This window comes from Strix uralensis, chromosome 13 (genome assembly GCF_047716275.1).
Source record: "Strix uralensis isolate ZFMK-TIS-50842 chromosome 13, bStrUra1, whole genome shotgun sequence".
NCBI lineage: Eukaryota > Metazoa > Chordata > Aves > Strigiformes > Strigidae > Strix > Strix uralensis.
Window position 1 is genome coordinate 2268456 of NC_133984.1, and position 23225 is coordinate 2291680.

General features: G+C 43.6%; 1 protein-coding gene across 4 annotated transcripts; it reads right to left on the reverse strand.

Annotated features, from left to right (window-relative positions):
• Window positions 1-3851: 3851 nt before the first annotated feature.
• On the reverse strand, window positions 3852-22314 carry CHMP1B (charged multivesicular body protein 1B). 4 transcript variants are annotated; one of them, XM_074882255.1, is made up of 9 exons: window positions 22166-22314; window positions 19615-19712; window positions 18698-18844; window positions 17947-18015; window positions 17473-17580; window positions 16425-16468; window positions 15480-15552; window positions 14374-14441; window positions 3852-6249 (listed from the first exon to the last, which is right to left on the reverse strand). In XM_074882255.1, exons 1-8 carry the CDS (start codon window positions 22179-22181, stop codon window positions 14397-14399), a joined length of 600 nt encoding a protein of 199 aa, XP_074738356.1. In that variant the 5' UTR covers window positions 22182-22314; the 3' UTR covers window positions 3852-6249; window positions 14374-14396. The 4 variants fall into 4 exon arrangements, with proteins under 4 accessions (XP_074738356.1, XP_074738355.1, XP_074738354.1 ...); XM_074882254.1 differs by lacking the exon at window positions 3852-6249 and adding an exon at window positions 10821-11418; XM_074882253.1 differs by lacking the exon at window positions 3852-6249 and adding an exon at window positions 10821-13647.
• Window positions 22315-23225: the final 911 nt, after the last annotated feature.

A 23225-nucleotide genomic window follows, 5' to 3' on the forward strand; every position in this document is an offset into this window, starting at 1 on the left:
CAAACGTGGACAACTACCCCGGACCAAGGTGACATCCCACCTTGCAGGTGTCACCCTACAGCTGCTCCTGGGCTGCAGATGCTCAGCACTGTCCAAAATCAAGCCCAGTGCGAGCAGAATTGAGCTAAAACACAGTGGTTTTGGCTTTTTCTTTGGTGTGGAAGTATAAATTACCAGAAGCAGGTTTGGAAGAAACCTTGCCTTGGTTTCTGCAAGGGCAGGGTGAAGCAAACCTGCCCTGAGCATGGCTGATGGTTTGCATTTGCAGCCTGGCCAGGATACAGCCAAAAGACAGTAACTTCAACAAAAGAGTACAGGACTGAAGCAGTAAAGGGTTTTTTCAGTGATCTCAGCTCCTCTTTTCCTCCTGGAGTCGGAGGTGAGAGCGGGAGCTCAGCACCCTCCGCTCAGAGGGAGTCACAGAGCGGGGTAATGGATCAGTGCCGTCGGTGCACTCAGTCTTTTTTTAGCTGCCCGTCGTGCTCTGCCCCTTTTCACTGTAAAGTTGCCATTTCACGACATATCATACTATTTCAGCTTCTAATGCACCAAATTAAAAGATTATAAAGTCTGACTGCCATGAGTTATTCATTTAAGATTAACTTCTCGTTCAATTCTTGCTGCTAATGGCAGGACAGTCCCAAAGAAAGTGTCTCCTAATAACCATGAATCCAGTGATTAATCTGTTTCGGAAAGCTCTTCTGCCCTTCCCACTGCAGCATATAAGCACCATACTGGCTGTAATACACCCGTGGAATGTATTCCTGGGGGATTCCTGCTGCTCTGGAAGAGCCGGGAGGCCATGCCCAGTGTCTGTGTCCTTTTGACACTCTCTACATTGCACTTGGATGAGAAACCAAAAGCTCCTTGGAGTACAGCTCTGCCTTGGCCAGCCCAGGCAGTGCAGGAGACCCATCCCACACCAGGCATGTCCCGATATCACCTGTCCTGGTCAATAAGGAACTTTCTGGGCTGATTGTTAATCATCTGCTGAGAAATGCTGTTTGCTGCTGAACGGCGCTGGGTTGAGGAATGCAAAATCACATCAACTGTGCTTTAATATTTTCATAGAGTCATACAATCATCTCGGTTGGAAAAGCCCTTGAAGCTCCTCCAGTCCAACCATGAACCTCACACTGACCGTTCCCAACTCCACCAGATCCCTCAGCGCTGGGTCAACCCGACTCTTCAACCCCTCCAGGGATGGGGACTCCCCCCCTGCCCTGGGCAGCCCATTCCAACGCCCAACAACCCCTTCTGCAAAGAAATACTTCCTAAGAGCCAGTCTGACCCTGCCCTGGTGCAGCTTGAGGCCATTCCCTCTTGTCCTGGCGCTGGTTCCTTGGCTCAAGAGACTCATCCCCCCTCTCTGCACCCTCCTTTCAGGGAGTTGTAGAGGGCAATGAGGTAATCTTGAAGCATTAGGAAGTATTGCTAGCTGTTCCTCCAGAGAAACTGAACCACCTCTAGATAGCACCTGCAGAACAAAAAATTAGATTTAAAGGAGCACATTCTAATTTTGAGGTGGTTTTTCTTTTTTTTTTTTTTTCCAGGCTGCTCTAAGCAAGGCAGAGTTTAATTAGCACTCTCCAAGTTGCAGCATAAATCTCGACGGTGGGGAAGGAAGCAAACTGCGGTGCGAGCTGTCAGCAGCTCCCTGTGATCTGACAGGGTCCAGCAAATGCTTCCCCCATCCTGACCCCACCTGTCAGTCAGCTTTCAGGGGAGAAGCCCCTTCTCGCCCGCCTCTCGCCTCTTTGGTGAGGAGCAGCAGCCAGCTACAATTTTGACTAGCTGTCATTTATCATTATTTTGGGGAGGAAGGAGCCAGGGAGGCACTCTTCACCCCGAAGGTGCAGGCAGAGCAGAATTTGAGATGATGGGTGGGGATTTCCACCGGCACAAATGGGAATAAGACTCGGAGCTTTCCAGGCTGTACCAAAAATAGCGGACCAATTTCAATCTCAATTATAGCTCGGTAACCCCAGAGTATAATTCAGAAGTCAGCTTCTAATATTTCAATTCAGGATAAAGAATAATATTCCACTTCCCTCTCCGCACCCTGAGTGATTTTCATTTCATAGGGGCTAATCTCAACTTGAACATGTGTTTCGGTGAGATACTAAAGGATATGAGTGTGCTAAAGAAAATACGTGAAAAAGTTATGTAGAAATGCCTGTGTTAAGATCTGCGGAGGACTCAGCTTAATAACACGGCTCCTTGTGACAAAATATTCCATTTGTCAGAGTAAAACGTGATAAACAACTTACTTCACGTCTGCTGCACTCAGGCAATTCCTGCAAACAACAACACATGTCTCGTTAAAGTCTCCCACCACTGATTAGGGACTCGGTCCTCACAGCAGGCCTGGTGACATCCCTTCTGACTGTAGCCAGCATTTTTAAAACACACCAGCAAAATTAATAGATGGTGGTTTTACCTTCCTCGCCTTTACATTAGAGTCCTAGGGCAGCAAAGAATTGCTATTTTTGTACGTAAGCGTAAGCTGGGTTGTGAATGCTTTGCTGGAGCCAAGCTTTTGGGAGGATGTTCAGGCTGTTCCAGGAGGCCAGAGCTCTTTGGCTTCACGGAAACCACGTACCCTGAGCTTTGCTGGATGCGCCTCGTTAACCGGCACCGATGCACACAGGAGATCAACACTGCCGTCGGGGCTTGCAGGAAGACGCACGTACGCATCGTACCCCCATCGTTGAGATATGAGCGGGCCCCTTGGGAAGGCGTTAGGGAGAGAAGCGGTGGGTGTTGGCCTCTTGGTTAAAAGTCTATTTTGCACAGAGCTTTTCTGGAAATACCCACCTCAGTGGGCTGTCAGTCCTGTAAGAGCCCAGCACCGGGATACAGAATCACAGTATCACAGAATCATCTCGGTTGGAAAAGCCCTTGAAGATCCTCCAGTCCAACCATGAACCTCACACTGACCGTTCCCAACTCCACCAGATCCCTCAGCGCATCAACCCGAAACACGACTCCTCCACCGTACCGTGCTCCTCACACCCCTGACGAGCAGGTTGCCTTATAGGCAATAAGAAAAGTTCATTTGTGACTATTGAGGGCCTTTTTGTTTTCATCGTTATGATCCCACGCTTTGCAAATGACACTTTTCATGTATTTATGTCTGTCAGCCGGGCAGCCATTTGGATGTCTCTGTTACCACAAAGCTCCTACCAACGGGCCTTGTGGAGAAGAAAAATAATGTAAAAAACCCCCCACATTTATTCTTTATTTTGGAAAACACTCCCTTTCTTAGGCTTCCAGTCAATATTATCATTCTAATAATAAATTGCTCCAAGAATGAATATTTAGAAAAGACTACCTGAAGGCTATTTTCCATTTTAGAAGATGAGTCTTCATCTACTCTCATTCTGATGACAAAGGAAATCGGCTTAATTCTTTAAATTAACATTATTACTTAGAAACATATCATATTTATCACTTACATGGTTCACCTGTGAGCACTTCTATGCAATGCTTTGCACTTCAAAGGCCAGCCGAAGAGATTAATCCCCTGGGTGGGAAAAGGGGATGCTGGAGGTACAGTTGAGGTATGTGCTCTTCCAACAACATAATAGTGATTTTCCAGCCCTTTTTCAGTCTGTCACTGGGGACTCCCAGGGCAGAAAGGCTCCTTCAGGGTTTCTGCCCACCTGTAGACCTTCCTGCAGATTTGGCTCACCCCTCCAAGAGAAAGGGACGGCACACGAAGACGTGCCCCTTCCCTGCAATGCGGGCTTTCCCCCTTTGCTGTAGGAATTATTTCTTTGTTACTTAATCATCTGTAATTATCTCCTGGAGTAAATTCTGTTGGTGCATCAATTTTCAAACACAACAGTCATTTTTATCAGTCATGTTTATTTAATTTTAGCTGATTAGCACAGAACCTAACAAGTGGCTTAGACTAACAGTGTGTCACTGCCCAAGTATTTTGTAGGTAACAAGAAGACATGGAACAGCGCACATGTTGCTTTGTCTGCATTAATCTATTTACATTGTAATTCTTCAACTGTTTTTAATGGCTGGTTCAGCTGGAAGCGATTAGTTGTCTAAATTAAAGCCACATTTCTCACTTTGTGCACTGGAAAGGTTTTTAGCTGTTGTCTTTTCCTTGCTTTTTGTTTTCCAAATCAAGACGGATACCATTTGAAAATGCATGAAATCTTATTGAGGGGATTGATCCGGGTGTTTGGAGCCTTGTTCCCATGTATTCCTCTTGAAGCCAAATACTTGGATGGGCCACAAAATGGTGTGTTTGAAGTTGAACTCTGCAGCACGGCTGTCAGCACGGCCTTGTCTCGGGCTGTGCAGGAGCCGACCCAGCAGCCAGGTTTTGGAGGGAAACCTCGGGGTGGCTCCAAAAGGAGGAAAGCAAGGAGAAGAGAAAGTGCTGAGGACACAGCACCGGACGTTCTGTGTGGGTCCACATGGGCAGTAGCCCTTTGTTTATAAATTAATTAAGTTAACAATATGTTTGTGTTATGCACAATGTAATTTCTATAGAACTTCAGAGTGTCAGCGCATGTTGGATATCACCCTCTTCTTTTTTTTTTTTTTTTTTTTTTGGCACTTTACAGGAAAAAAAGGTCACATTTGCAAAAAAAAAGGTCAAGCACTTGGAGTCAGCCTGGTGTTGCTCCAGGCCTTGCTCCTGAGCAGCGCGATGGTGTTCGTCCCATCTCCTCTCATCTCCCTGGCTGAGGATTTTCCAGGTCTGGCCCAAACACCACACTCTTCTCCCAACGCCACAGCCAGGTATAAGACATGCCAAGTCTCACAAGAGATTTTCAGCTCAGAAGGCACCCACAGCTGTGAGAGATTGCAGTCAAATGTCTCCCATGAGGTTTGGACCCTCCGTGCAAGGTGGGGATAGATCACTTCCCACCCCAGCAGAGATGCTGGGAATTATTTCTCTGTACGAGCTCAGCGCGGTGGCCGTGCCCACATTCACTCCCAGTCGCAATGGTGCTGCACCTTCTGCCTGCACAACTCCAGGGGTTCAGATGAGTTTTTGGCTGTTAGGAGGTGATGAGACCTTCTGGTTGGCTTCAATCCAACTGGCATTAAGACCAGGCTGAGGCTGCGGGGACCTGCATTCTCAGGCAAGATGTGTTCCCGATGTGCAGACCTGGGACTGCCCAAGAAGACCTTCAGCCAGAACTGCGTCCTCCTGACTCCGTGTTCTCTCTCAGTAAGTATCAAGTGAGAGCTGTTGGCTTTGTCCTTTCCCAGAGCAATGTGCCAGTGCTGCAAGGTGATGTCTACCTTGAGGGAAGGGATGACTTCAACCCTGCAAGAAGCTAACACTGGACAGGCTCCCAGATCCCATGGGAAACGCGGGGTGAGTAGATGAAGATTTGGCTGAGGACACAGCACCAGCCCAGTGCTCCTATTTACCTCCAACAACTACCTGGAGACACCTCTGCCAGCACTGCCTGGTGTGCATGAGGGCCAGAGCCCCTGAGAAATTTCCTTAAGTAGTACTATTTAATACCATTTTGCTTAAAAATACACTCTCCATGCTATCCTCTTATGAAGGCAAGGAAAGAAAAGCCCCCCTGTGCCCTACATGGACTTCAGGACATCCCATAAGGTGGTACCCAGGGCACCAGCCTGGGAAGGTGGACACGGGGGAGGAACCTCCCCAGAGAAAACAAGGTTTTGAATCGCAGTCTCCCGTGGAAGTGTCTGCAAGGGCTGTTGGACAGGTTTCAGTATGGGTTTCACTGAACTCAACACATTTTCTTTTCATTTCAGCAATAAAAAGAAGTAAAATTCACATGTGGTATAGTCCAAACTGGGTCTTCACTTAAGACAATATTCAAAGCAAATAAATCAAGTGTTTGCATATAGATGTACTCCCGAGGAAGCACTTAATCTGGTCGTCCAGCAAAACAAGGTGAAAGGAAGGGTAACGCGCAGTTTGCTCCTCTTCCTCCCCTCTTCCCACCCACCCCCAAACCCAAAGACAGCAGCCCCCAATCAAGAGTTTTCTGCCTTCACCAGTTTGTCACAACCTGAAAGTCCCTCAAATATCTGTGTGTATTCAATTATCCTATCTGTCGCATCTGTACCTCATTACATGCTCCGGCTGAACGGTGCGTGGAGTCGGGTTGCGCGGAGGCAAAGGTCAGAGGAACCTCCAGCCTGCATTTTGCCATCGGTTGATTATTCAGATAACAACCAACCATCCAGAAGACTGAGGGCTTCTCCGTGGCTACAGACAGGACCCCATCACTGTAGCAAAAGAAAAGACAGCTAATTTCTCTTAGCTACCCACTACCTTGAACATCTAAAAAATAATAAAGCAAATAGACGGTATTTCTCACAGCTCGGTGCACCGAGGCAGAGCTGGTACTCGGCAGCAGCCTTCTTGCCCCACCACGTCTTGCTTTTAATATACTACCCAGCATTAATCAAGCAGTTTAGAAGCATCCTGTATCAGTTCTGCAAAACAGAGCTTAAATGATTTACTGTCAGATTCTTTCAGCTCCTGTTAGCCTCCTGTTTTTCTTTCATGTGGGTAGCAGAGGTCAGCAGCGGCAGGAGATGCATGCTTTCACTTTGTCTCACATTTGCTGCTGTCATTCTGATCCCGCTCCGGTCCCCGCAGAGCGACAGGATGTGTTCATGCTCACAGCCCTGGATGCTAATTGATTTTAGGGAGCCCATTCATCAGTTAAATTTAGTAGATCACCCACCAGGTTTGCTGTTCACTGTCAAAGGTAATTCAATTAAAACTCCACAAGTGTGACTAACTATGCAATGGTAAATATGTTTAGCAGCTGTGTTGCTGTATCTTCTCCATCCTATTGTGTCTGTGAACCAGCCCTGGCGTAGCACGTACCGAGCCATATACCTTGGCTGATTAATGTATACAATAGTTCTGCAGCAGTGCCAAAAATTAAGTCCAAATGTCTTCTTTGGTACACAACGACATGCAAATGCCTAAGTGTAACAGCTGCAGTAAAGAGAAAAGCCTTGAAAGTGTTGAAAGGCAGCAGTGGCTACAGTGGTGGAATTAACTCCGTGCATCTATAGGCATTTTTTTTTTTTTTAAATAAGTTCAAAAGAATAAAATTTGGATTTTCAAGTCCATTGGTAGCTTGGGATCTCCTCATTCCTACTTGTAAATACCTGGTTTCCCCTTAGCCATCACTCAGGGTTCATATGAAAACCATCCAATATGACTTTAACCCACCGCCGAAGCTGTGGATAAATCAGGCACAGATTGCAGCGCTCTTGTTAAAAGATGTTTCTATTAAACACGGGAGGTGGGGGAAGCCTTGCTGAACCCCTCCTGGCTGACAAACCGCACTCTGACTCTTCTCGTCTGCTAGCGTCGGTCACTCATATGTGGTTTGGTAGTAATTAAGCATGTTAGCGATCCCATTGTACGCCACCGGACAAAATGGTGTGTCTGCTTAATAGATTAAAGGCAAACATTATCTGAAAAGCACAGGTAAACAAGACACACATCCCACAACCTTTCACCCTTGAAGACCAAGGTTCACATCCCCCTAGAGCACGAATAAATAGGAGACTGGACTCTCCTGAGTCACTGCTGGTGAGTTTACATTCATGGTGAGATTATTGAAGAGCCCAACAGACTTGTCGGTGGCAGGGATGGGAGAGGAAGGATGGGATGCAAGTTTGGAAGGGGCTGGGAGCAGAGGTGCACAAAGAAACTCCCCAAATCACTGCCCGTACAGAAAGCAGCATGTATTTACTTACAGTGACCACCTAAAATTATCCATATAAAATTAACTAAGCACTGAAACGCGGAGTTTCTAACAGCTACCATTGCACAGGTCCTGTTTCATCAACTTACTCTGCAAGAGTCGAGCCCCAAACACTGAGATTTCCCAATTTCTGTGTGGTTGTAGAAAATAAATGAGATCCAGCGACTCCGCAAACCACCGGCCTTCCTGCGCGTCTTTTATGGAGCAGGAGGAGGAATACTTGTGCTGTTCGGTAAATAGTATCCCGAGAAAACATCCAGATTTCCCAGACATCATCATAAATCTTTATGAAGAGCTTGGGAATACCTGGTCTATTTAATACTCTAACCACAGGCTGAGATCGTAAAACTCCAACAAAACCACCTTTGAAAGAGAACCCGGAATATTCTATATTTGCTGCTTTAAACACACTATACACAAGACAACCCAGGGTTTGGCAAGTACTAACCTTTGCTGTACAATGTATTTTTAAAAATATTTGGATGAAAAAGCAGTGCCATTGTTACATGTAATAATTACCACCAATATATATTCATACTTCTGCTACCTTAACTAGAACTATCTCTGCAGAGAGGTTGTTAGAAGTATGTCTTTTGTACAGAGGCACCAAGTTTTTAAGCGATAGTCAAATACAGCAACGTAACTGGGTAAGGAACGACTTTGATGTACGGTTGCTGCCAGGAACCCTTTTTTCTGTTGTTCCTGTTGAATCTCTCCCTTCTTCTGGCCTTAATAAATTAAGGCACCTGCTATACAAATCAGCAGAAATCTGGAAAATCGTTGCCACTTCAGTGCGGAAACGATGCCCATCACAAAAGAATAAATGGGGTATGTAGCCTACATGGAACTTTAAAAAAAAAAAAAGGCTCTATTTGTCAAATTACTAGAGGAAAAGTTGATCTTACTGTTATGAACTTTATCCACTTCCAGGTCATATCAGTTAGTTACAGCAGTCTCCTGGAGACTGGAACTAATTTACAACACTCTGAACGGGCCTGCCTGCTTCAACTACGCATTTCAAGCCAAATGGTGGGGCTTCACATGAGTACTTGGAGCTGAAAAACCACCAGCAACAGCAATAGAGCTTAATGGTTCCAGTATTAACCCATTTTGTAGCAAGAGAAACAAAGTTTTGGCTGTGATAAGAACAAAGTGAAATAATTTGTATAGACTCCAGGATTATGTTAAACTAATCTTTGAGAAAGGAAAGAATTCTTAAAAAAATAAATAAAAAAATATTGAGTGGCTTTAAAGGAAGTTCTAAAATGTTTTACTCTCCCTGACAGCTCATTTTGACAGAAATTGATTGTAATAAAGAATTATGAATCAGATAGCAAGGAAATTAAATTAAGCTGATTATTATCTTGTCAGATACACATATTAGTTGGCATGTAACATTTATTGCTCTAGACAGTCACAAAAAGATTGTTTCACTCGGAGTTTAGAACTAACAAGTTTAGAATATCCTAAGCAATATGCACAGGTCGTGGCAACAGTAAACCACCTTTTAGATTAGAAATGGGTGATACTTAAGTACTTTTATCCTCTGGAATCACCCTTGTCTAGGTAAGAGCCTGGAAGCAGCCTGTCTGCTGCGAGATGGTCTGGTTCTGGCTGCTCCTCACAGCAGCTGGCACCGTTGGAAGACATTCCAAAGAAGGGGAAGGAGCTGGGATCCTATGGCCCGGTGATTTTCTATCTCGAATGGTGTATCACAGCTGATTCAGCATGACTTTCTTAATAAAGAGTAGTAAAGGTCAAGTGAGAGCCTGTAACACTCACTCACCGCATCTTCTTCCAAGTTAAAAAGGCTCCATTGGCACTTGAAATTAGTTACAGATTGTTCACATCAGGCTTTTCCTTTATTTGAATGGTAATGAAGAGAGCTGCTTCCGATACAAGTAAGGCCACTGACCCTTCTTGGGATTTCACTGAAAAAATATTGGTTGATGAAAAAAGAAAGTACTGAGCAGGATGCTGCCGTTAGTTCAGACCAGGCCTTTGCAATAGCTGAATGCTAACGCTAAAGACAAAAAATGCAATGCACTACACGGACAGGGAGAATCCTGACGCCAAAGCGAGTACTTCATCAAATCAAATCTCAACATGGGCAACCCTTCTAGTAAGAAAACGAAATCTTCTCTTAAAATTTTCCATCAGTACACAGTGTGCGTTTCCTTCTGTATAAAACAGAATTATCACAGGACAAAACCTGAACAACAGCTAAAGAAACCCAAGAGGACTTAACTAAAAACTAAACAATTTAAAACAAGTTTTAAGCAAGAAGATATTTGCTATCACACTCTTAACAGTAGCTCTCAAAATTAAAGCCCGAAGACAGCAAAGAAACGTTTTGAAGTGCATTTAGCACCAATGGCTAGATGTTGGCACAAATTAGCTGACAGCCCTGTGCAACATATTTCCAGGTTTTATTTCCTGCAAGAGCAGCTTTTAGGCAAGGATCAAAGCCCTGACACAGGCACGTCCTACTGAGACGCGATACTGCCCAGAAACAAATGTTCCACAGGAGACACAGTTCCTTCAACCAGCTAGTGAGGGCTCTGTGAAAGTCCTCTTTGTTTTAAGTATTTAAAAAAAAATAGTAATTTATGTAGGACCTATGCAAAAACAAAGCTTGAAGCTCCCTCTGCTGGTTCCCAAAGAGCAATGGAAGGGGAAAATAAAACCGGGAAGTGTTCAGCTCTGGGGAGGACAAACTCCAAACCACGCTCCTGCCAGTTTTCCACACGACCCCTTACTGGATATGGTAAGGAGAGGAAACTCTCTCAGATGTTTAAACATGAGGGATACACTCCATTCCACACTAAACATCTTAAAAAAAAAAATTTAAAATATTTTATGTTGTTATACTTAATCACTCCCTAAGCTGTTGTCCCAAATCTTTCACAATAATACCCACTTTCTTCTGATTTTGTCTCCACAAAGATATAATTTTCTGACTATATTCTCACAGAAAAATATTGATGACATCATGACATCTGCCTGTTTATCCAGGTACCGTGCCCTGCCAGCCAACAGCCATATAACCTCGGAACACATCCGAAATACGTGTCTGTACAATTTTATTTACCACTTGCAGTTACATTTACAAATTGTCCCGTACAATAAAGCAGTTTTCAAAATGAACTCTACCAGAGCTACAAAAATTATTCTCTTCTCTATACACGTCACCAGCTTCAGAATTTATTTCTGTACACAACTGTTGATTATATTTAACAAAATCTCACTATTTTTTGGCTCTGAGGATCTCCACAAAGGCGACTTGATCAGTTTATCCCATTGCAACCAAGAAAGTTCTTGTTCTTCCTTTCCTTCCCTCTCCTTTCATCTGAAGCTCTTCATGGCTTTTTCTGGAATTCAGATGAAGGCTAATGCTACCGTACACTAGCAGTTTTAGTAACCGAGGAAAAAAAATGTCAAGCAATAGCATCTTGCCACATCTCAAGCAACGTTTCACTTTAGATGTGCCTGCTCAGAATCATAAATATTGAAATATTATCTGCCAATAAGGTTACATAAAAGCACATACCATTTATTTAACATGAAATGAACTTCTACACACACAGTCAACTGAGGAGAAACACCAGCAGTGTAGGAGTGAGGAGCCAGTTCTTCAGAAAAGAGCAAATGTTTTGAGGAGAGCCTGAATGGAGGAAGGATGTGAAACTCAAATATTGCCCTAAGAGTAACTTCCAGTTTTAAGCATTTCCAAAAGACTTGAGAAAAACATATACATTAAAAATGTAACTGTTAAAAACTTTCTAAACGCCAGCTCTCATCCACAAGTGCTTCCAGAGAGAAATAAATTCTCCCCAGGAGAGGGCAGGAGCTCTGTACACAGAAGCAGCTAGTACAAAATCCTGGTCCTGCTGTAATACGCAGCAATTCTCAGAGTAAAGTCAGCAGGGCAAAAATTCTTTGTTTCAAACACGTCTTTCTACCCCAAGTCAGCTAAGCCTGCTCACCTTTTTGTATCATGGTCCCACAGAGGTACATTAATTATGTCAATCAAGCCTTTATGTTTGTTAATCGCTTTTAAAAAATGATACTGGAAATCTATTCTGGTACTGGAGTTAGCAAGCCTGGGATAAGATCAAAACTATGAAACAGGCTGTGTATAGCCAGTCAGATAAGCTTATTTAACATTTACTTTGCAGCAATCTAATCAGTCTCATCTCCCTTTATTTTTAAATTCCTCCAAAGCCCCAAGGCTCACAGCAAGACAACATACTCCGAAAATCAAACACACGGGATCTCAGAATTGCTGTCTACCCCCTCAAATAGTTGAAGAATAGCCAGGAACAGTCTAAAAGCAGCATAATCTTTAACATTAAAATAAGCCAGGCAAGCTAGCTGAAGTTGTCTAATATCAAAAACTGAAAACCTCAGTGCTTTATGGTACAGCTCCATCAACAAGCAGCCACAAAGTAAACTCAGATGTGGATTTATTACACAACAGTAAGTTTCCAATCCTATCGTGATATGAAGTAACTGACTATCAAAAAAATGACGTAAGTTCAGCAAGGCAAAGGCACACACACAAGCAGTTACCACAGTTGTGGGTAACCTGGTTGCATAGATATACCATTATGTTTTGTCCAGAAGGAGCCAGAGAAGACAAAAAAAAAAAAAAAAAGAAAGAGTCATATATAGCCCCCTTCCTAAGGTGTTTTATTAATAATTTGAAAGAATTGTACCAAGACTACAGCTGTGAGGACATGTTTTTTAAACACCTTGCAATTTACAGGAAGAACGTTCAAGGTGTTTGAGAGAAAGCTGCATTGAAAATAAATGTAAACAAGTGAAAAGACCCTATTTTAAACAAATTGTTTTAGTTTAGGCTGCCAGTGAGAGAGAGACAATTCCACAACATTTTAGGTTGTTTTGTCTATCTTATTTTCCTTATTTTTACAGTAGCCTTGAATACTTCAGTATGTAACATTCTGCTAAACCTTCAAAGTGATTTGAGTAACACATTCAAAATGCAGTTTGAAACTGCTCTGAAACATTTCAGCATTTTCACTGAAAAAATTCTGCTTGACTAAAAAAGTGAAGTATTTTTTTACTTAAGTATTTCCCCACCACTGGAAAACCCACATGATCCTGAACACCAGCAAATTAAGAACTAATTCCAAGTCTAGTGCTTCACACCTTTCCTCACCCCTACAAAGAGAAAACAAAAAGATGAGCCCAAGAAGTCAAAGAATTTTAACATCACTGTTTATGACAACACATCACAAGTAGTCTCAGCTACAAATTTCTACAACCATTTCTTTACTTCACAACTGCAGCAAGTTTGAAGCTACTGAACGCAGACAGCAGATTCTCTTACTGTGCAGGGGTAGAAAGGGATCACTAAAACAAACCAGCTTCTCCATACAACTGCAGTATTACAGATCATGGCATTTTATCTGCAGAGAGCAACATTATACCTTAAAAAATAAATGTGGCTGTTCTTAATCCAGCAGAACTCCCTTTGACTGAGCTGGCCTACGCTGCTTATCCACACCCCACCTGCTGTGAGGTGCAGAGGAGGAAGAGTTGAGCTAAGGGAGTGCCCTGCTTAGAGAAGACAGGGCTGGGACCTCGACCCACGAAGGGAGGACTGTGAAGATGTGAACCTGAGGAAGAGCACTTCTGTATTTTTCATATATGGAAGAACACTGAACTGCACCACAAGGCTTGTTTTTACATATAAAAAAGTGACAAAAAGATGGAGTGAGGAGGAGTGCAGAAAAGCAGGCTTCAGTTACTTCATATAAGGCTTCTCAGCTTGAATCTATAAAAATGGAGAGCATGAGGCCCCTGTGAACAGGAACTAGATGTTGGCAGAACGGAGGTGTGAGCGGCATCACTGCCTGCACCCAGGATACTGAGAAGAAAGCAAAACGGAGAAGCTACAGCACCTGATGTTACACAACAAGCAAGCTGCAATACTCAACAGAACTGACAGAGAGTTGAAAAATAGATTTTATTCCTCCTGTACTAAAGGGATGACACAGTACAAGTTCCCAATTATATGAAAACAGCTTTTGGGAACTCATTTTTCAACTAAATCACCAATTTCAGCACTATTACCATAGCTTTAAAAGACTAAAAAATTCAGACTGAAGTCCCCTTATTTGTTTTAAGCATACTTTCCATGAAGTTCACACTGTCCACCATTGCACATTTCAGAAGTTTGGCTGCCTAAGAAAGTTATCTACAACAATCATCTGAACTGAACACATCAGTTCTCCAACCATAAACAGTTCTCATAATTTAAAAAAAAAAAAATAATCACTGCATAATTTAAAATATATATCAATGACACACGGCTTTTCTTCTAGCTAGAATGTACCAACATTACTAGCTGACTTAGAATATCAACTTGATTTTGTGAAAAAAGCTTGCAAAAAAATATATCAGCTTCAAAACGTACAGAAAAGGACATTAAAGAGCTGACATTTTTGGGTTACTCCATGTATTTTAGAAAGAGTAGCAAGCTAGGAGTGAAGCACCCTATGTTAGAAATATTCAAACACTGAAGCCATACTGCATACACCTTTCTAGTGTAGTGAAGGGTTAGGTACAGAAAGGGTGTTTTGAAAGCACGTACAAAGAACCACAGCTCCGTTTAACTTAAACTTGATCACGAAGGCGGGCCAGTCTCTGTGACAGCTCATCCTGCAGAATTGTAAAACACAAAGAAACTGGCTATCAGTAACATGAAAATTAATTTTTGCAATGTTCTGCAACAGTCAAGCAATCTCATGTGCAGAGGATGTGAAATTCTTTCATGTACAAGCCTTAACAAGATTTGCTCAAGACCTCAAGAAGGGCTGTACCAGGTGAGACCACAGGTCTGTGCAGCCATTTTATCTCCAGCAGTGGGTACCTAGGAAGGAGTTTCAGAACACAGCAAGTAGAGATATGGTTGGTTTAGGGTTTTCTTTTTAATGTATCATCTTTGCAAGTGCAAATCAGCTCTTGGAGAACTGCATCTTTATTCAGATGCAGCCTTGACTGACCAAGGCTGGTATCCAGCTGAACTGCTACAGCCAGGGAGCAGCAGGTCGAACTCTTTTAGGGGGCCTGGTACAAGGTGAAACTGAACTTTTCAAAGAATGTTGGGTACTTGGGCCTTCCCAAAGATTGGTCAGTTAAGATGAGACTCACTAAAGCCTTCTCCACAAAGACAGGATGACAGAAATGAACTGTTCTCTTTCCATTCCCTCAAATATATTCCCCTAGAATGGGAAAAGCAACTCACCAACAGGTCTGCACAACCTTGACATCAGGATCTGCCCATGCACAAGAAATTCTAAGCTATCTACCTAGAGTGCACGTGGAATCCTTTGCACTAGTCCCGCGAGACCTTTCACACATTAAAGGGGAAAAAAAACCCCAAGGGTCTTGTGTATGCTATGGGAAATGGCTGGGTTCATTAAATTTGGAGTAGGTAGAAGAGTCAGCTCTTTGGAACTCTGTGAAATAACCATGCAAAAAGTACACCTGAAACATCTACACTTTCTGGATTTACTAAGCAGACAAATGTACTGTTAAAATTATTTTGACTGCAAGACTGTTTTAACTAGACGCTATTTCTTTTGGACAGATAAAATCTAATTACAATTTAGCAAGCCTGTTTTGACCAAGCGAAGCATTAATTCCCATACCATATTTCTCTAGAAAACACTGATTGCAACTGAATGCAACGCTTACCTGTTCTGCTGAGGCAACACTTGTACCAACAGAACCTGTCTGTCCCTGAGGTAGTTCCATGTTCAGATCAAGACTAACAGGAGAAAACAAAACAAAAAACCCCAAGTCAGGCATACATGGCTAAAGGAAGAAGCACAGTAACTGACAAGCAGAGGAACCCTGAGAGAGCATGAGGCCACCAGCATCCCATGAATGCTGTACTCCAGCTAGCTAGACAAGTTAATTAGTAAATTTGACTCATTACCAAGACAACAACTATATATACTTATCATATATTATAACTAGCAATAGCTAAATGAATTCTGCTTACTCAGGACTGAGGAAGATTGCTGTTTAACAGAGATGTATCAGACAGGGCATACATACGAATAACAAAAAGGTCACTCGTAAAAAAAAGTGCTTTACTAAAAAATTTGTAAAAAGTATTTATCCTCAAGCCAATGGAGTGACATTTCCATCTTATACATCACCAAGAAGGCAAGGAAAATTCTCTGAAATAATTCAGCATATCCCCAAAGGCTTAAATATCACGATGAACTGTTTTACAACGTCTAGCTTGTGAAAGCAGAACTACAGGAAGTTTTAATGTGGTAAGAGGGGGAAAAAAGAGGAAAAGTGTGGAGAAATATCGCAAGGAGTGCTAAGGCTAAAGCTAATCCAAGTAAATAATAAAACGCCATCCTGACACGACAAGTGATGTATGATTTAAGGCTTTTGCACAACCACCCCTGCATCCTGACATTCACAGCAGCTTTGAGTAAAACCAGAGTGAAATACTGGCAACTTAACTACGAGAGTGATGTCCAGAGGTGAAAGGAAAACGGTGATTCTTCTCTGCTTCCAAGAGACACATATAAAACAAGGGTATCTGACCTTCAAGTTAACCAGGAAGGGTTGCTGGAACCAGGATTTATTCAAAAAATAGTCACTCAAAATTTTACCTACCCTGCTTCATCTGCCATTTCTTGTAGAAGCATATCCACTTGGTTCTAGAGTAAAGAAAACAAAATTGATTGTTGCATATTGTAGTTTATGGCAACCTCTTCTGTTAAATCTTGAGAGAACAGAAAATATTTTAACAAAACTGATTTAAAGACCTTTTACAGAGCATTTTTGTGCTTAACCACCAGAGGGCCCTGTATGAACTCAAAAATAATGCGTAGAGGTGCTCAGCCTGTTAAAATCCCATTAATTGAACTCTAGCTTCTGAAATAATGCTTCTAAAGAATTAAACTTACCTGTAAAAAACCCCAAACATATACTTGAGTATTTCAAGTGTTGATTACTAGCTGCTAAAACACTGCTTTGCACAACACGGAAAAAAGCCCATCTCCAACAGATTTGATTTATTGGATTTGGGTTTAGGTTAGTTTGTTTATTTTATTTACAAAGCACAATCTCTAGTAAATTTCTCTCTCTGACAAAACTTCCCTTGGAATAGCACGTTTAGCTCCTTGTGGAATAGCACAAAGGGACAGTTGCTAGGAATTCTTAACTATGCTAAGCATTGTTTAAAGATTTATTTTAGTAAATAAATTGCAAGTAGGTAGCTAACTACCTTTTCATTGCATATACTACTACTAATTTGCTGGTGACTACTGTCCTTTTGTTAGTATCAGCAAGTTAGAACTACTGATTTTCTCACAGCATATTCTGCTTCGATAATTAACGATGTAGTATCTTCTGGTTCAGAACTCATTAAGAACTCATCAAAACGCTGCTGATTCAGTAGGAGGGTTAAAGCTTTCAAGCTGTAATATAAAATAATCCTGTTATAAGAGTGAAACAGACTAAAATACATCTATGTGATCCTCTGTACTTGTGACTGATTTGAAATAGTCTCTTCATCACAAAGAAGCACAAAGCACAAGTGAAAAGGCTCCAGTTGCTGCTATGTCTCAAAGTGGGCAGAAAGAAGGGAATCAGGCATTTCCATACAGTTTAGACACACAACTTAAGATCACCTTTTTAAAGAAAAATTTACTATTCTTACTTGTGGTGTCGTTAGTGTAGTAGTGTTGCTCATTGTGTCTTCCATCTGTTGTGTCTGAACGTCTAGTGTTTCAAACTGATGCTCAAATTTATCCATTAGTGCAGATATCTATAAAAAAATACCAGTGAAATCAAAGATCTGCAGATGAGAACTATATCTCAACTGGCAAACACAGAATCACACTACAAGGCCAAGTGGCTCCTGGAGATCAGAAGTTGTCCCCCTCCCCTCCCGGTGTCAGCTTTGAAGCTGATCTAACTGCAGTTCCAGCAGGTTGGTCAGGGCCCTGCCTGGTCAAAGTTCTGAGCATCTCCATTTCTGAGCACTGTACAACCACATTGGGCATCCTGTTCCAGGATCTACCAACGTTACCACAAAACTTTTTCTCTTGATTGGAACCTCCCTTTTTACAATGTCTGTCCATTGCCCTTTCTGCTTCTGATGTGCAGCTCCAAGAAAAGTAAGCCTCTTTACCTTTTCCAAGTTCATGCTCTTCAGTGTGGCATCCATAGACTTAACTACTCCTGCCATTGACTTCGTTACCTGAAATGAAGTAAAGGAAAATCATTACGAAGAAAGAAAAACAAGCAGTTTCTTACCAAGCTCTCTTATCGCTAGCCACAGAGTTTCTACAGTATCAAACAGTAGGGCACACGCTATTGCCATCTAGAACGCCACTTTTTCTTAGAGCTTATATAATTTCAAATTCTATAAATTAACTCAACGACTTCAAATATACATTCTGAGCTGAAATTCACTAAAACCTAAGGTGTATACGGCATTACCTTTTGTGGGTCTTGAGACCTGTCAAAAGTTAAGGGATATATTTGGTATACAGATCACATGGCGGAATAAACTCTCTGGCTGAAGAGCAGTAGCATACCTTAAAAAACCACCCAAGCTAAAAAAGATTTCTGGAATCACAACTTCTATGTCATGACTTTATGTCTTCGGAAGGGGAGCACTATTTTTGCAAAATAATCTTAACAGTATAACCTGCAAAACACACTGTATCCTTACAGGCATGAGTAATAACAGCTAACAGAAGTTATAAGCTACAAAACATAGTAAAGACCAGCTGCCAGGGGATCCCAGCACTCGATTTACTACTGGCTACATCTGAAACCAAAACTGAAACTTTTCAGCTCATTACAGACAGAATTAAGTCACTTCCAAGAAGATCACGGGTTTCATCTTTGCAGCAGATTTGTGAAAACAGGCTTACCTTGCCCATTGTCACTGCAGTCTGAACTCTGGCGGCTACAGCGTCTACCCTGGCACTCATGCGCAAGAAGTTGATGGCTTGATTCTTCTGGCGGATTGCATTCTCCGCGTGTATTCGTGCGACTTCCATGTTACCCTTCTGAATTGCCTGTTGAAAAAAAAAAAAAAAAGAAAAAAGCATTTTAACCTGCCTTGCTCCTGTAAATGATTTCTCAATAGCCTATTTAATTTTTCAAATAAGCATAAATTATGGCTGGACTAGATGATCTTCAAGGTCTTTTCCAACCTAGATGATTCTGTGATTCATCACAGTATCTTTTCTATTAAAAGAGAAAATAAACCCCTTCCTACTCCTCCAATACTTCTCAAACTTTTTCAGAATGTGAACCCCTAACTTCTTCCCAAGGCATCTAGCACGCACTTCAAGTAGGAGGTTTTACAAAGTTACAGAAATGTAATTTTCTCATTTCTAAAGATGTTTTCACTATCAAGACCCAAACACAGATACAGTTGGTATGGTTGTATCTCATGGACAAAAATACAGTCAAATAAATTTAGCCTCTCTCTCTCTACTACTTCAAAGACACCAAAACTATTTTAAAGTTTCTTTTCATAAGCCCTTTTAACACAAGATGAGAAACATTAAGATTACATATTTTTAACTTTGAGAACAACAATCTGTAATGAAACACATACAAGACAATCTTCTCAGGAAGCAAATGCCATACAAGAGGATACACAAGAATGTATCCTCACATTTATTAGTAAAGGAAAGATTTATAGCCTTATATTTTAAATCGCAAGCATCTACCACAGTATTATTAGCATGCACACCAGGAAAATGGTAAAAACACCAGATATTTTCCTGCTGTAATATGTAAACAGATCTAAAGAGTTTGTTTCAGACTCACTGCTTACCTTCTTAATTTTAGCTTTCTCAGCCTTTTCTTCTTTGTCACATTTTTTTGAGTTCCTGTTGAGCTCCTTTGCAGCAAACTTCAAATTAAACAGGTGTTCTGCAGCATGAGTTAAGGGTTCAATCCTTTCACTCTAGTATATTGCTCTCCTGTTCGAAGTACTACCAAATCTAGCATATACTGTGTTTCCCCATTAGTGATATTAAACTTGGAAAATGTTATTTAAGTAAGCCCTTGAAATTCACACAATAAGGAGACCTACCAAGCTGCTTTACAATTATAATCCCACTTACCATCTAGGTTCTAAGATGCAAGGTCATAAAAAATAAATTCAGATCCCGAACTGGTTCCTTTTAACATCAGACCTATTTCAGACTGATAAATACAACGAACCAAACATCCCCCAAGAGAACTGAAAGCCCTACTCTGCCAGCTACTTTCACTCACACACCCCGAGCCCTCGACTCCCAGTGAAATGAAGAGCAGTTTACTGGCCTGCCTGGAACCTCCCCATCCAAAAAAAAAGCCACTGAGGAATAACAAGACAAATTAGCAGTGTAATAACAGCAAACTGGCTTGGCTGACCATGCCCGGGTACAAACCACAAGGCAGGGCTGCCCTTTCAAGCCACAGCGTGATCTCGGGTTTAAATCCCTCAGGCAGCTTCTTCACAGAGCACCCCTCCCAGCCCTGGGTGATGGGAGCGATTCCAGGGGACCGCCAGCTCCGTCATCTGACTTTTGGGGAAAGAATACTTAAGTCAGCAAGAGAAACTTTGCAAAAAGTTCAAGTCCTGCTTAAGCTGAAAGCTCTAAGACAGTAGAACAAGCCTTCATAGTGACTTTGAGTGACAGCATTAAACTGTTACTGACAGAGAATAAAGTATGTGCTGTAAAAATAACAATTAAAACCCCATACTCTTAAAACACTGTTGATGAAAGCTTCCAAGTTATATCAGTCTCTCTCAAACAAAACGGAAGTACAAAGCTTTAGAGGCTTCCTTTGCGCCACCTTTTGATATCCCAAGAGGAAGATGCAGCAAGTATTCAGATGCTTAACAGTTAAGTGGAAGCACATAAAGCTAAACGTTATGAGGTACTTAAGGGTTCTTTAATATTTCAAGTATGTAAATTATTCCAGAAGTGTTTGTTTTCCTTTAAAGTCCAGCCATGCATCTTAGAGCTCTGTCAGCAACCTGAAGACATTAGGAAGCCTGTTGATGTAATTGTTACAGGCTACAAAAAGGTAACAGCTGTGCTATACATCTAGGATATTCATTAAGGTAGCTGTTAACTAAAATTACTGCTTGTATTTGTACTTTTTTCCTTTAAAATCTGGGTCATCACCCCTTTCTGCAGCAATGTGTACTGCACTGAGCCACAGATTAGGTCATTTACCAAACAGGAAAATACTTTCAGATTGTTCATTGAAGTAGACTTCAGGTCAGAGACCAGAATAACTGTGTGAAACGCAGCACCAACTATTTACATCAATTGCACTGAAACAGCATTTCAGAGCAGTTTATTTCGAAGTAACTTCCTCAGTTACTCACTCGAGGCACTTACTTTTGACATTAAAACAGCTCACCCTGCCACCTCCAGAGCTCTTCCACCCCATGACGAGCACACACTAGCTCCTCCCTCGAAGCGTCTTTCTCAACGTGCCATAACCAAGCGAAACTAAACTTCCACCATTAACGGTGACTCAGAGTCACCTGCCCAGCACTCCCACAACAACCGGCAACACCGAGCACTGCCAGCACATCTCAACCACCCCAAGACCTCTGCAACCTTTAAGCCTTTTTTGCCCCCGTTATGTTAAGATACAGCAAGAAAGTTTAAATTTGCCCATAAGGGTTTTCCCTGTGCATAACTTGTTTTCAACACCAGGGTTTGTTCAGCTGACCGTGGTTGCTGTTTGGGGGACAACTGATGAGTTCGCCTTGCTGACAGCACCCCAGTTTACACCCAGCACTGGATGTGCGGCGTGTCAGACGCCCCTGCTGCACAAACTGCGCTGCTCTACACTGTAAATTGGTTTTTGTGCCTCAGGGACTAGGCTGTCCCTCCGTGCATCACAGCCCTGGAAGCGGCGACACCGCCTTCCCCCCGCCTCGCTCCCCAGTTAAGGTTGGCAAGAAAATCTGAGCTTCCCATTTCCTCCCCCACCCATGCGGGGGGGGGGGGCAATCCCCAAATTCAGAAAGCACAGCGCCCTTCAGTCACACCCAGCCCCTCAACCCTCCTCCTCCCCCTCCTGGAGAAGGCCCCCCTGAAGCGAGGCCCCTGCCCCCCCCACCGCCACGATGAGGGAAGGGACTCGCTTCCCCCTTCCCACCGCACCCGGTGGCTGCTCCCCGGGCGGAGAGGCCTCACCTGCCGCCCCCAAGCAAGCACCGACCCCAGAAGCGCCGGCTCCCGCCTCAACTGGCCCCCAACCCCGTGAGGGCCGACACCCGCCAGGCCTCCTGAAGGAACGGCCTCCGCGCCGCCAGCCCCCCCCCCGCCCCTCACCGCGGGGGCGCACGGCCCAGACCCGCGCCCCGAGGATACTCTCCATGTTGGACATGGCGACGGGCGGCTCCGCGGCGCTCCGGCCCGGCCGGGCGGCGGAAACGCGACGCTACAACCGGCGCTGCGCCCCCCCTCCCCGGTTCGGCGTCCTCGCGGCTCCGGCTTCCGGCCACCCCCGGTCCGCTCCGCGCAGCCGCGCCGGGGCGGGAGCGCGCATGCGCGGGGCGCCGCCTGCCGGTCACGGAGCGGGAGCGGGAGCGCGCGCGGCCGCTGGGCGCCTCAGGGGGGGCTGTGCGCGCGCTCCCTCAGCTTTCCCTCCTCCCCGCCATGCCCCTGCCCCTCGGCCGGTTCTGTCAGCTCCCCCCCGCTCCGCCGCCATGGCCCCGCTCCCTCCGCTTCCCTCAAGCGGCTCTACCAGCTCCCCGCGACCGGCCGCTTGCCGGGCTCGGCCGCCGTGAGGGCTGGCGTGGAGGGTCCCTCAGCAGCAGCGGGCCCGGCAGTGCTGGGAGCGTCGGCGGGGAAGCAGCCGCTCTGCCTGCAGTGAAAAAGCACAACCGCAAAGCACAGATGCCGTAGGGTTGGAAGGGAACGTGTGGGACGGTGGTGTGAGTGTTTTGGGTGCTGTGCGCCCACAACCTGGAGGCACCAGCAGATAAAAACTATTTCTTCTGGCAGCAGCTTTAGCTCCCGTTTATAAAGACATTAAGAACAGTAAGTTTTGCTTTGTAGCATTTGAGGGCCACTTAAAGTATGTCTAGAGCAACTGTAGCAACTTAAGTGAGTTATTAGTGCATTTCACAGAGTGAGATGTTAGGAGTCCTTAAGGAAAAAACGCAAAGTATGTTCATAACTTTTTGAGGAGAGATACTGATACATAAAGTTCTAGATCTAAGATATGTATATATGTATAACTGAACTGCTCACGTGTGCATCCCCATGATGATCAATACCGTAGAAATTAGGTTAGTGGTTGGACTAGATGACCTTCAAGGTCTTTTCCAAGTGAGATGATTCTGTGACTGTAAGAGGCGACGCCGTACCCAGGGCTGGCTGGCTGCGGGCAGGGGTCTGGAGAGCAGCGGAAGGACGGGGTGAGCAC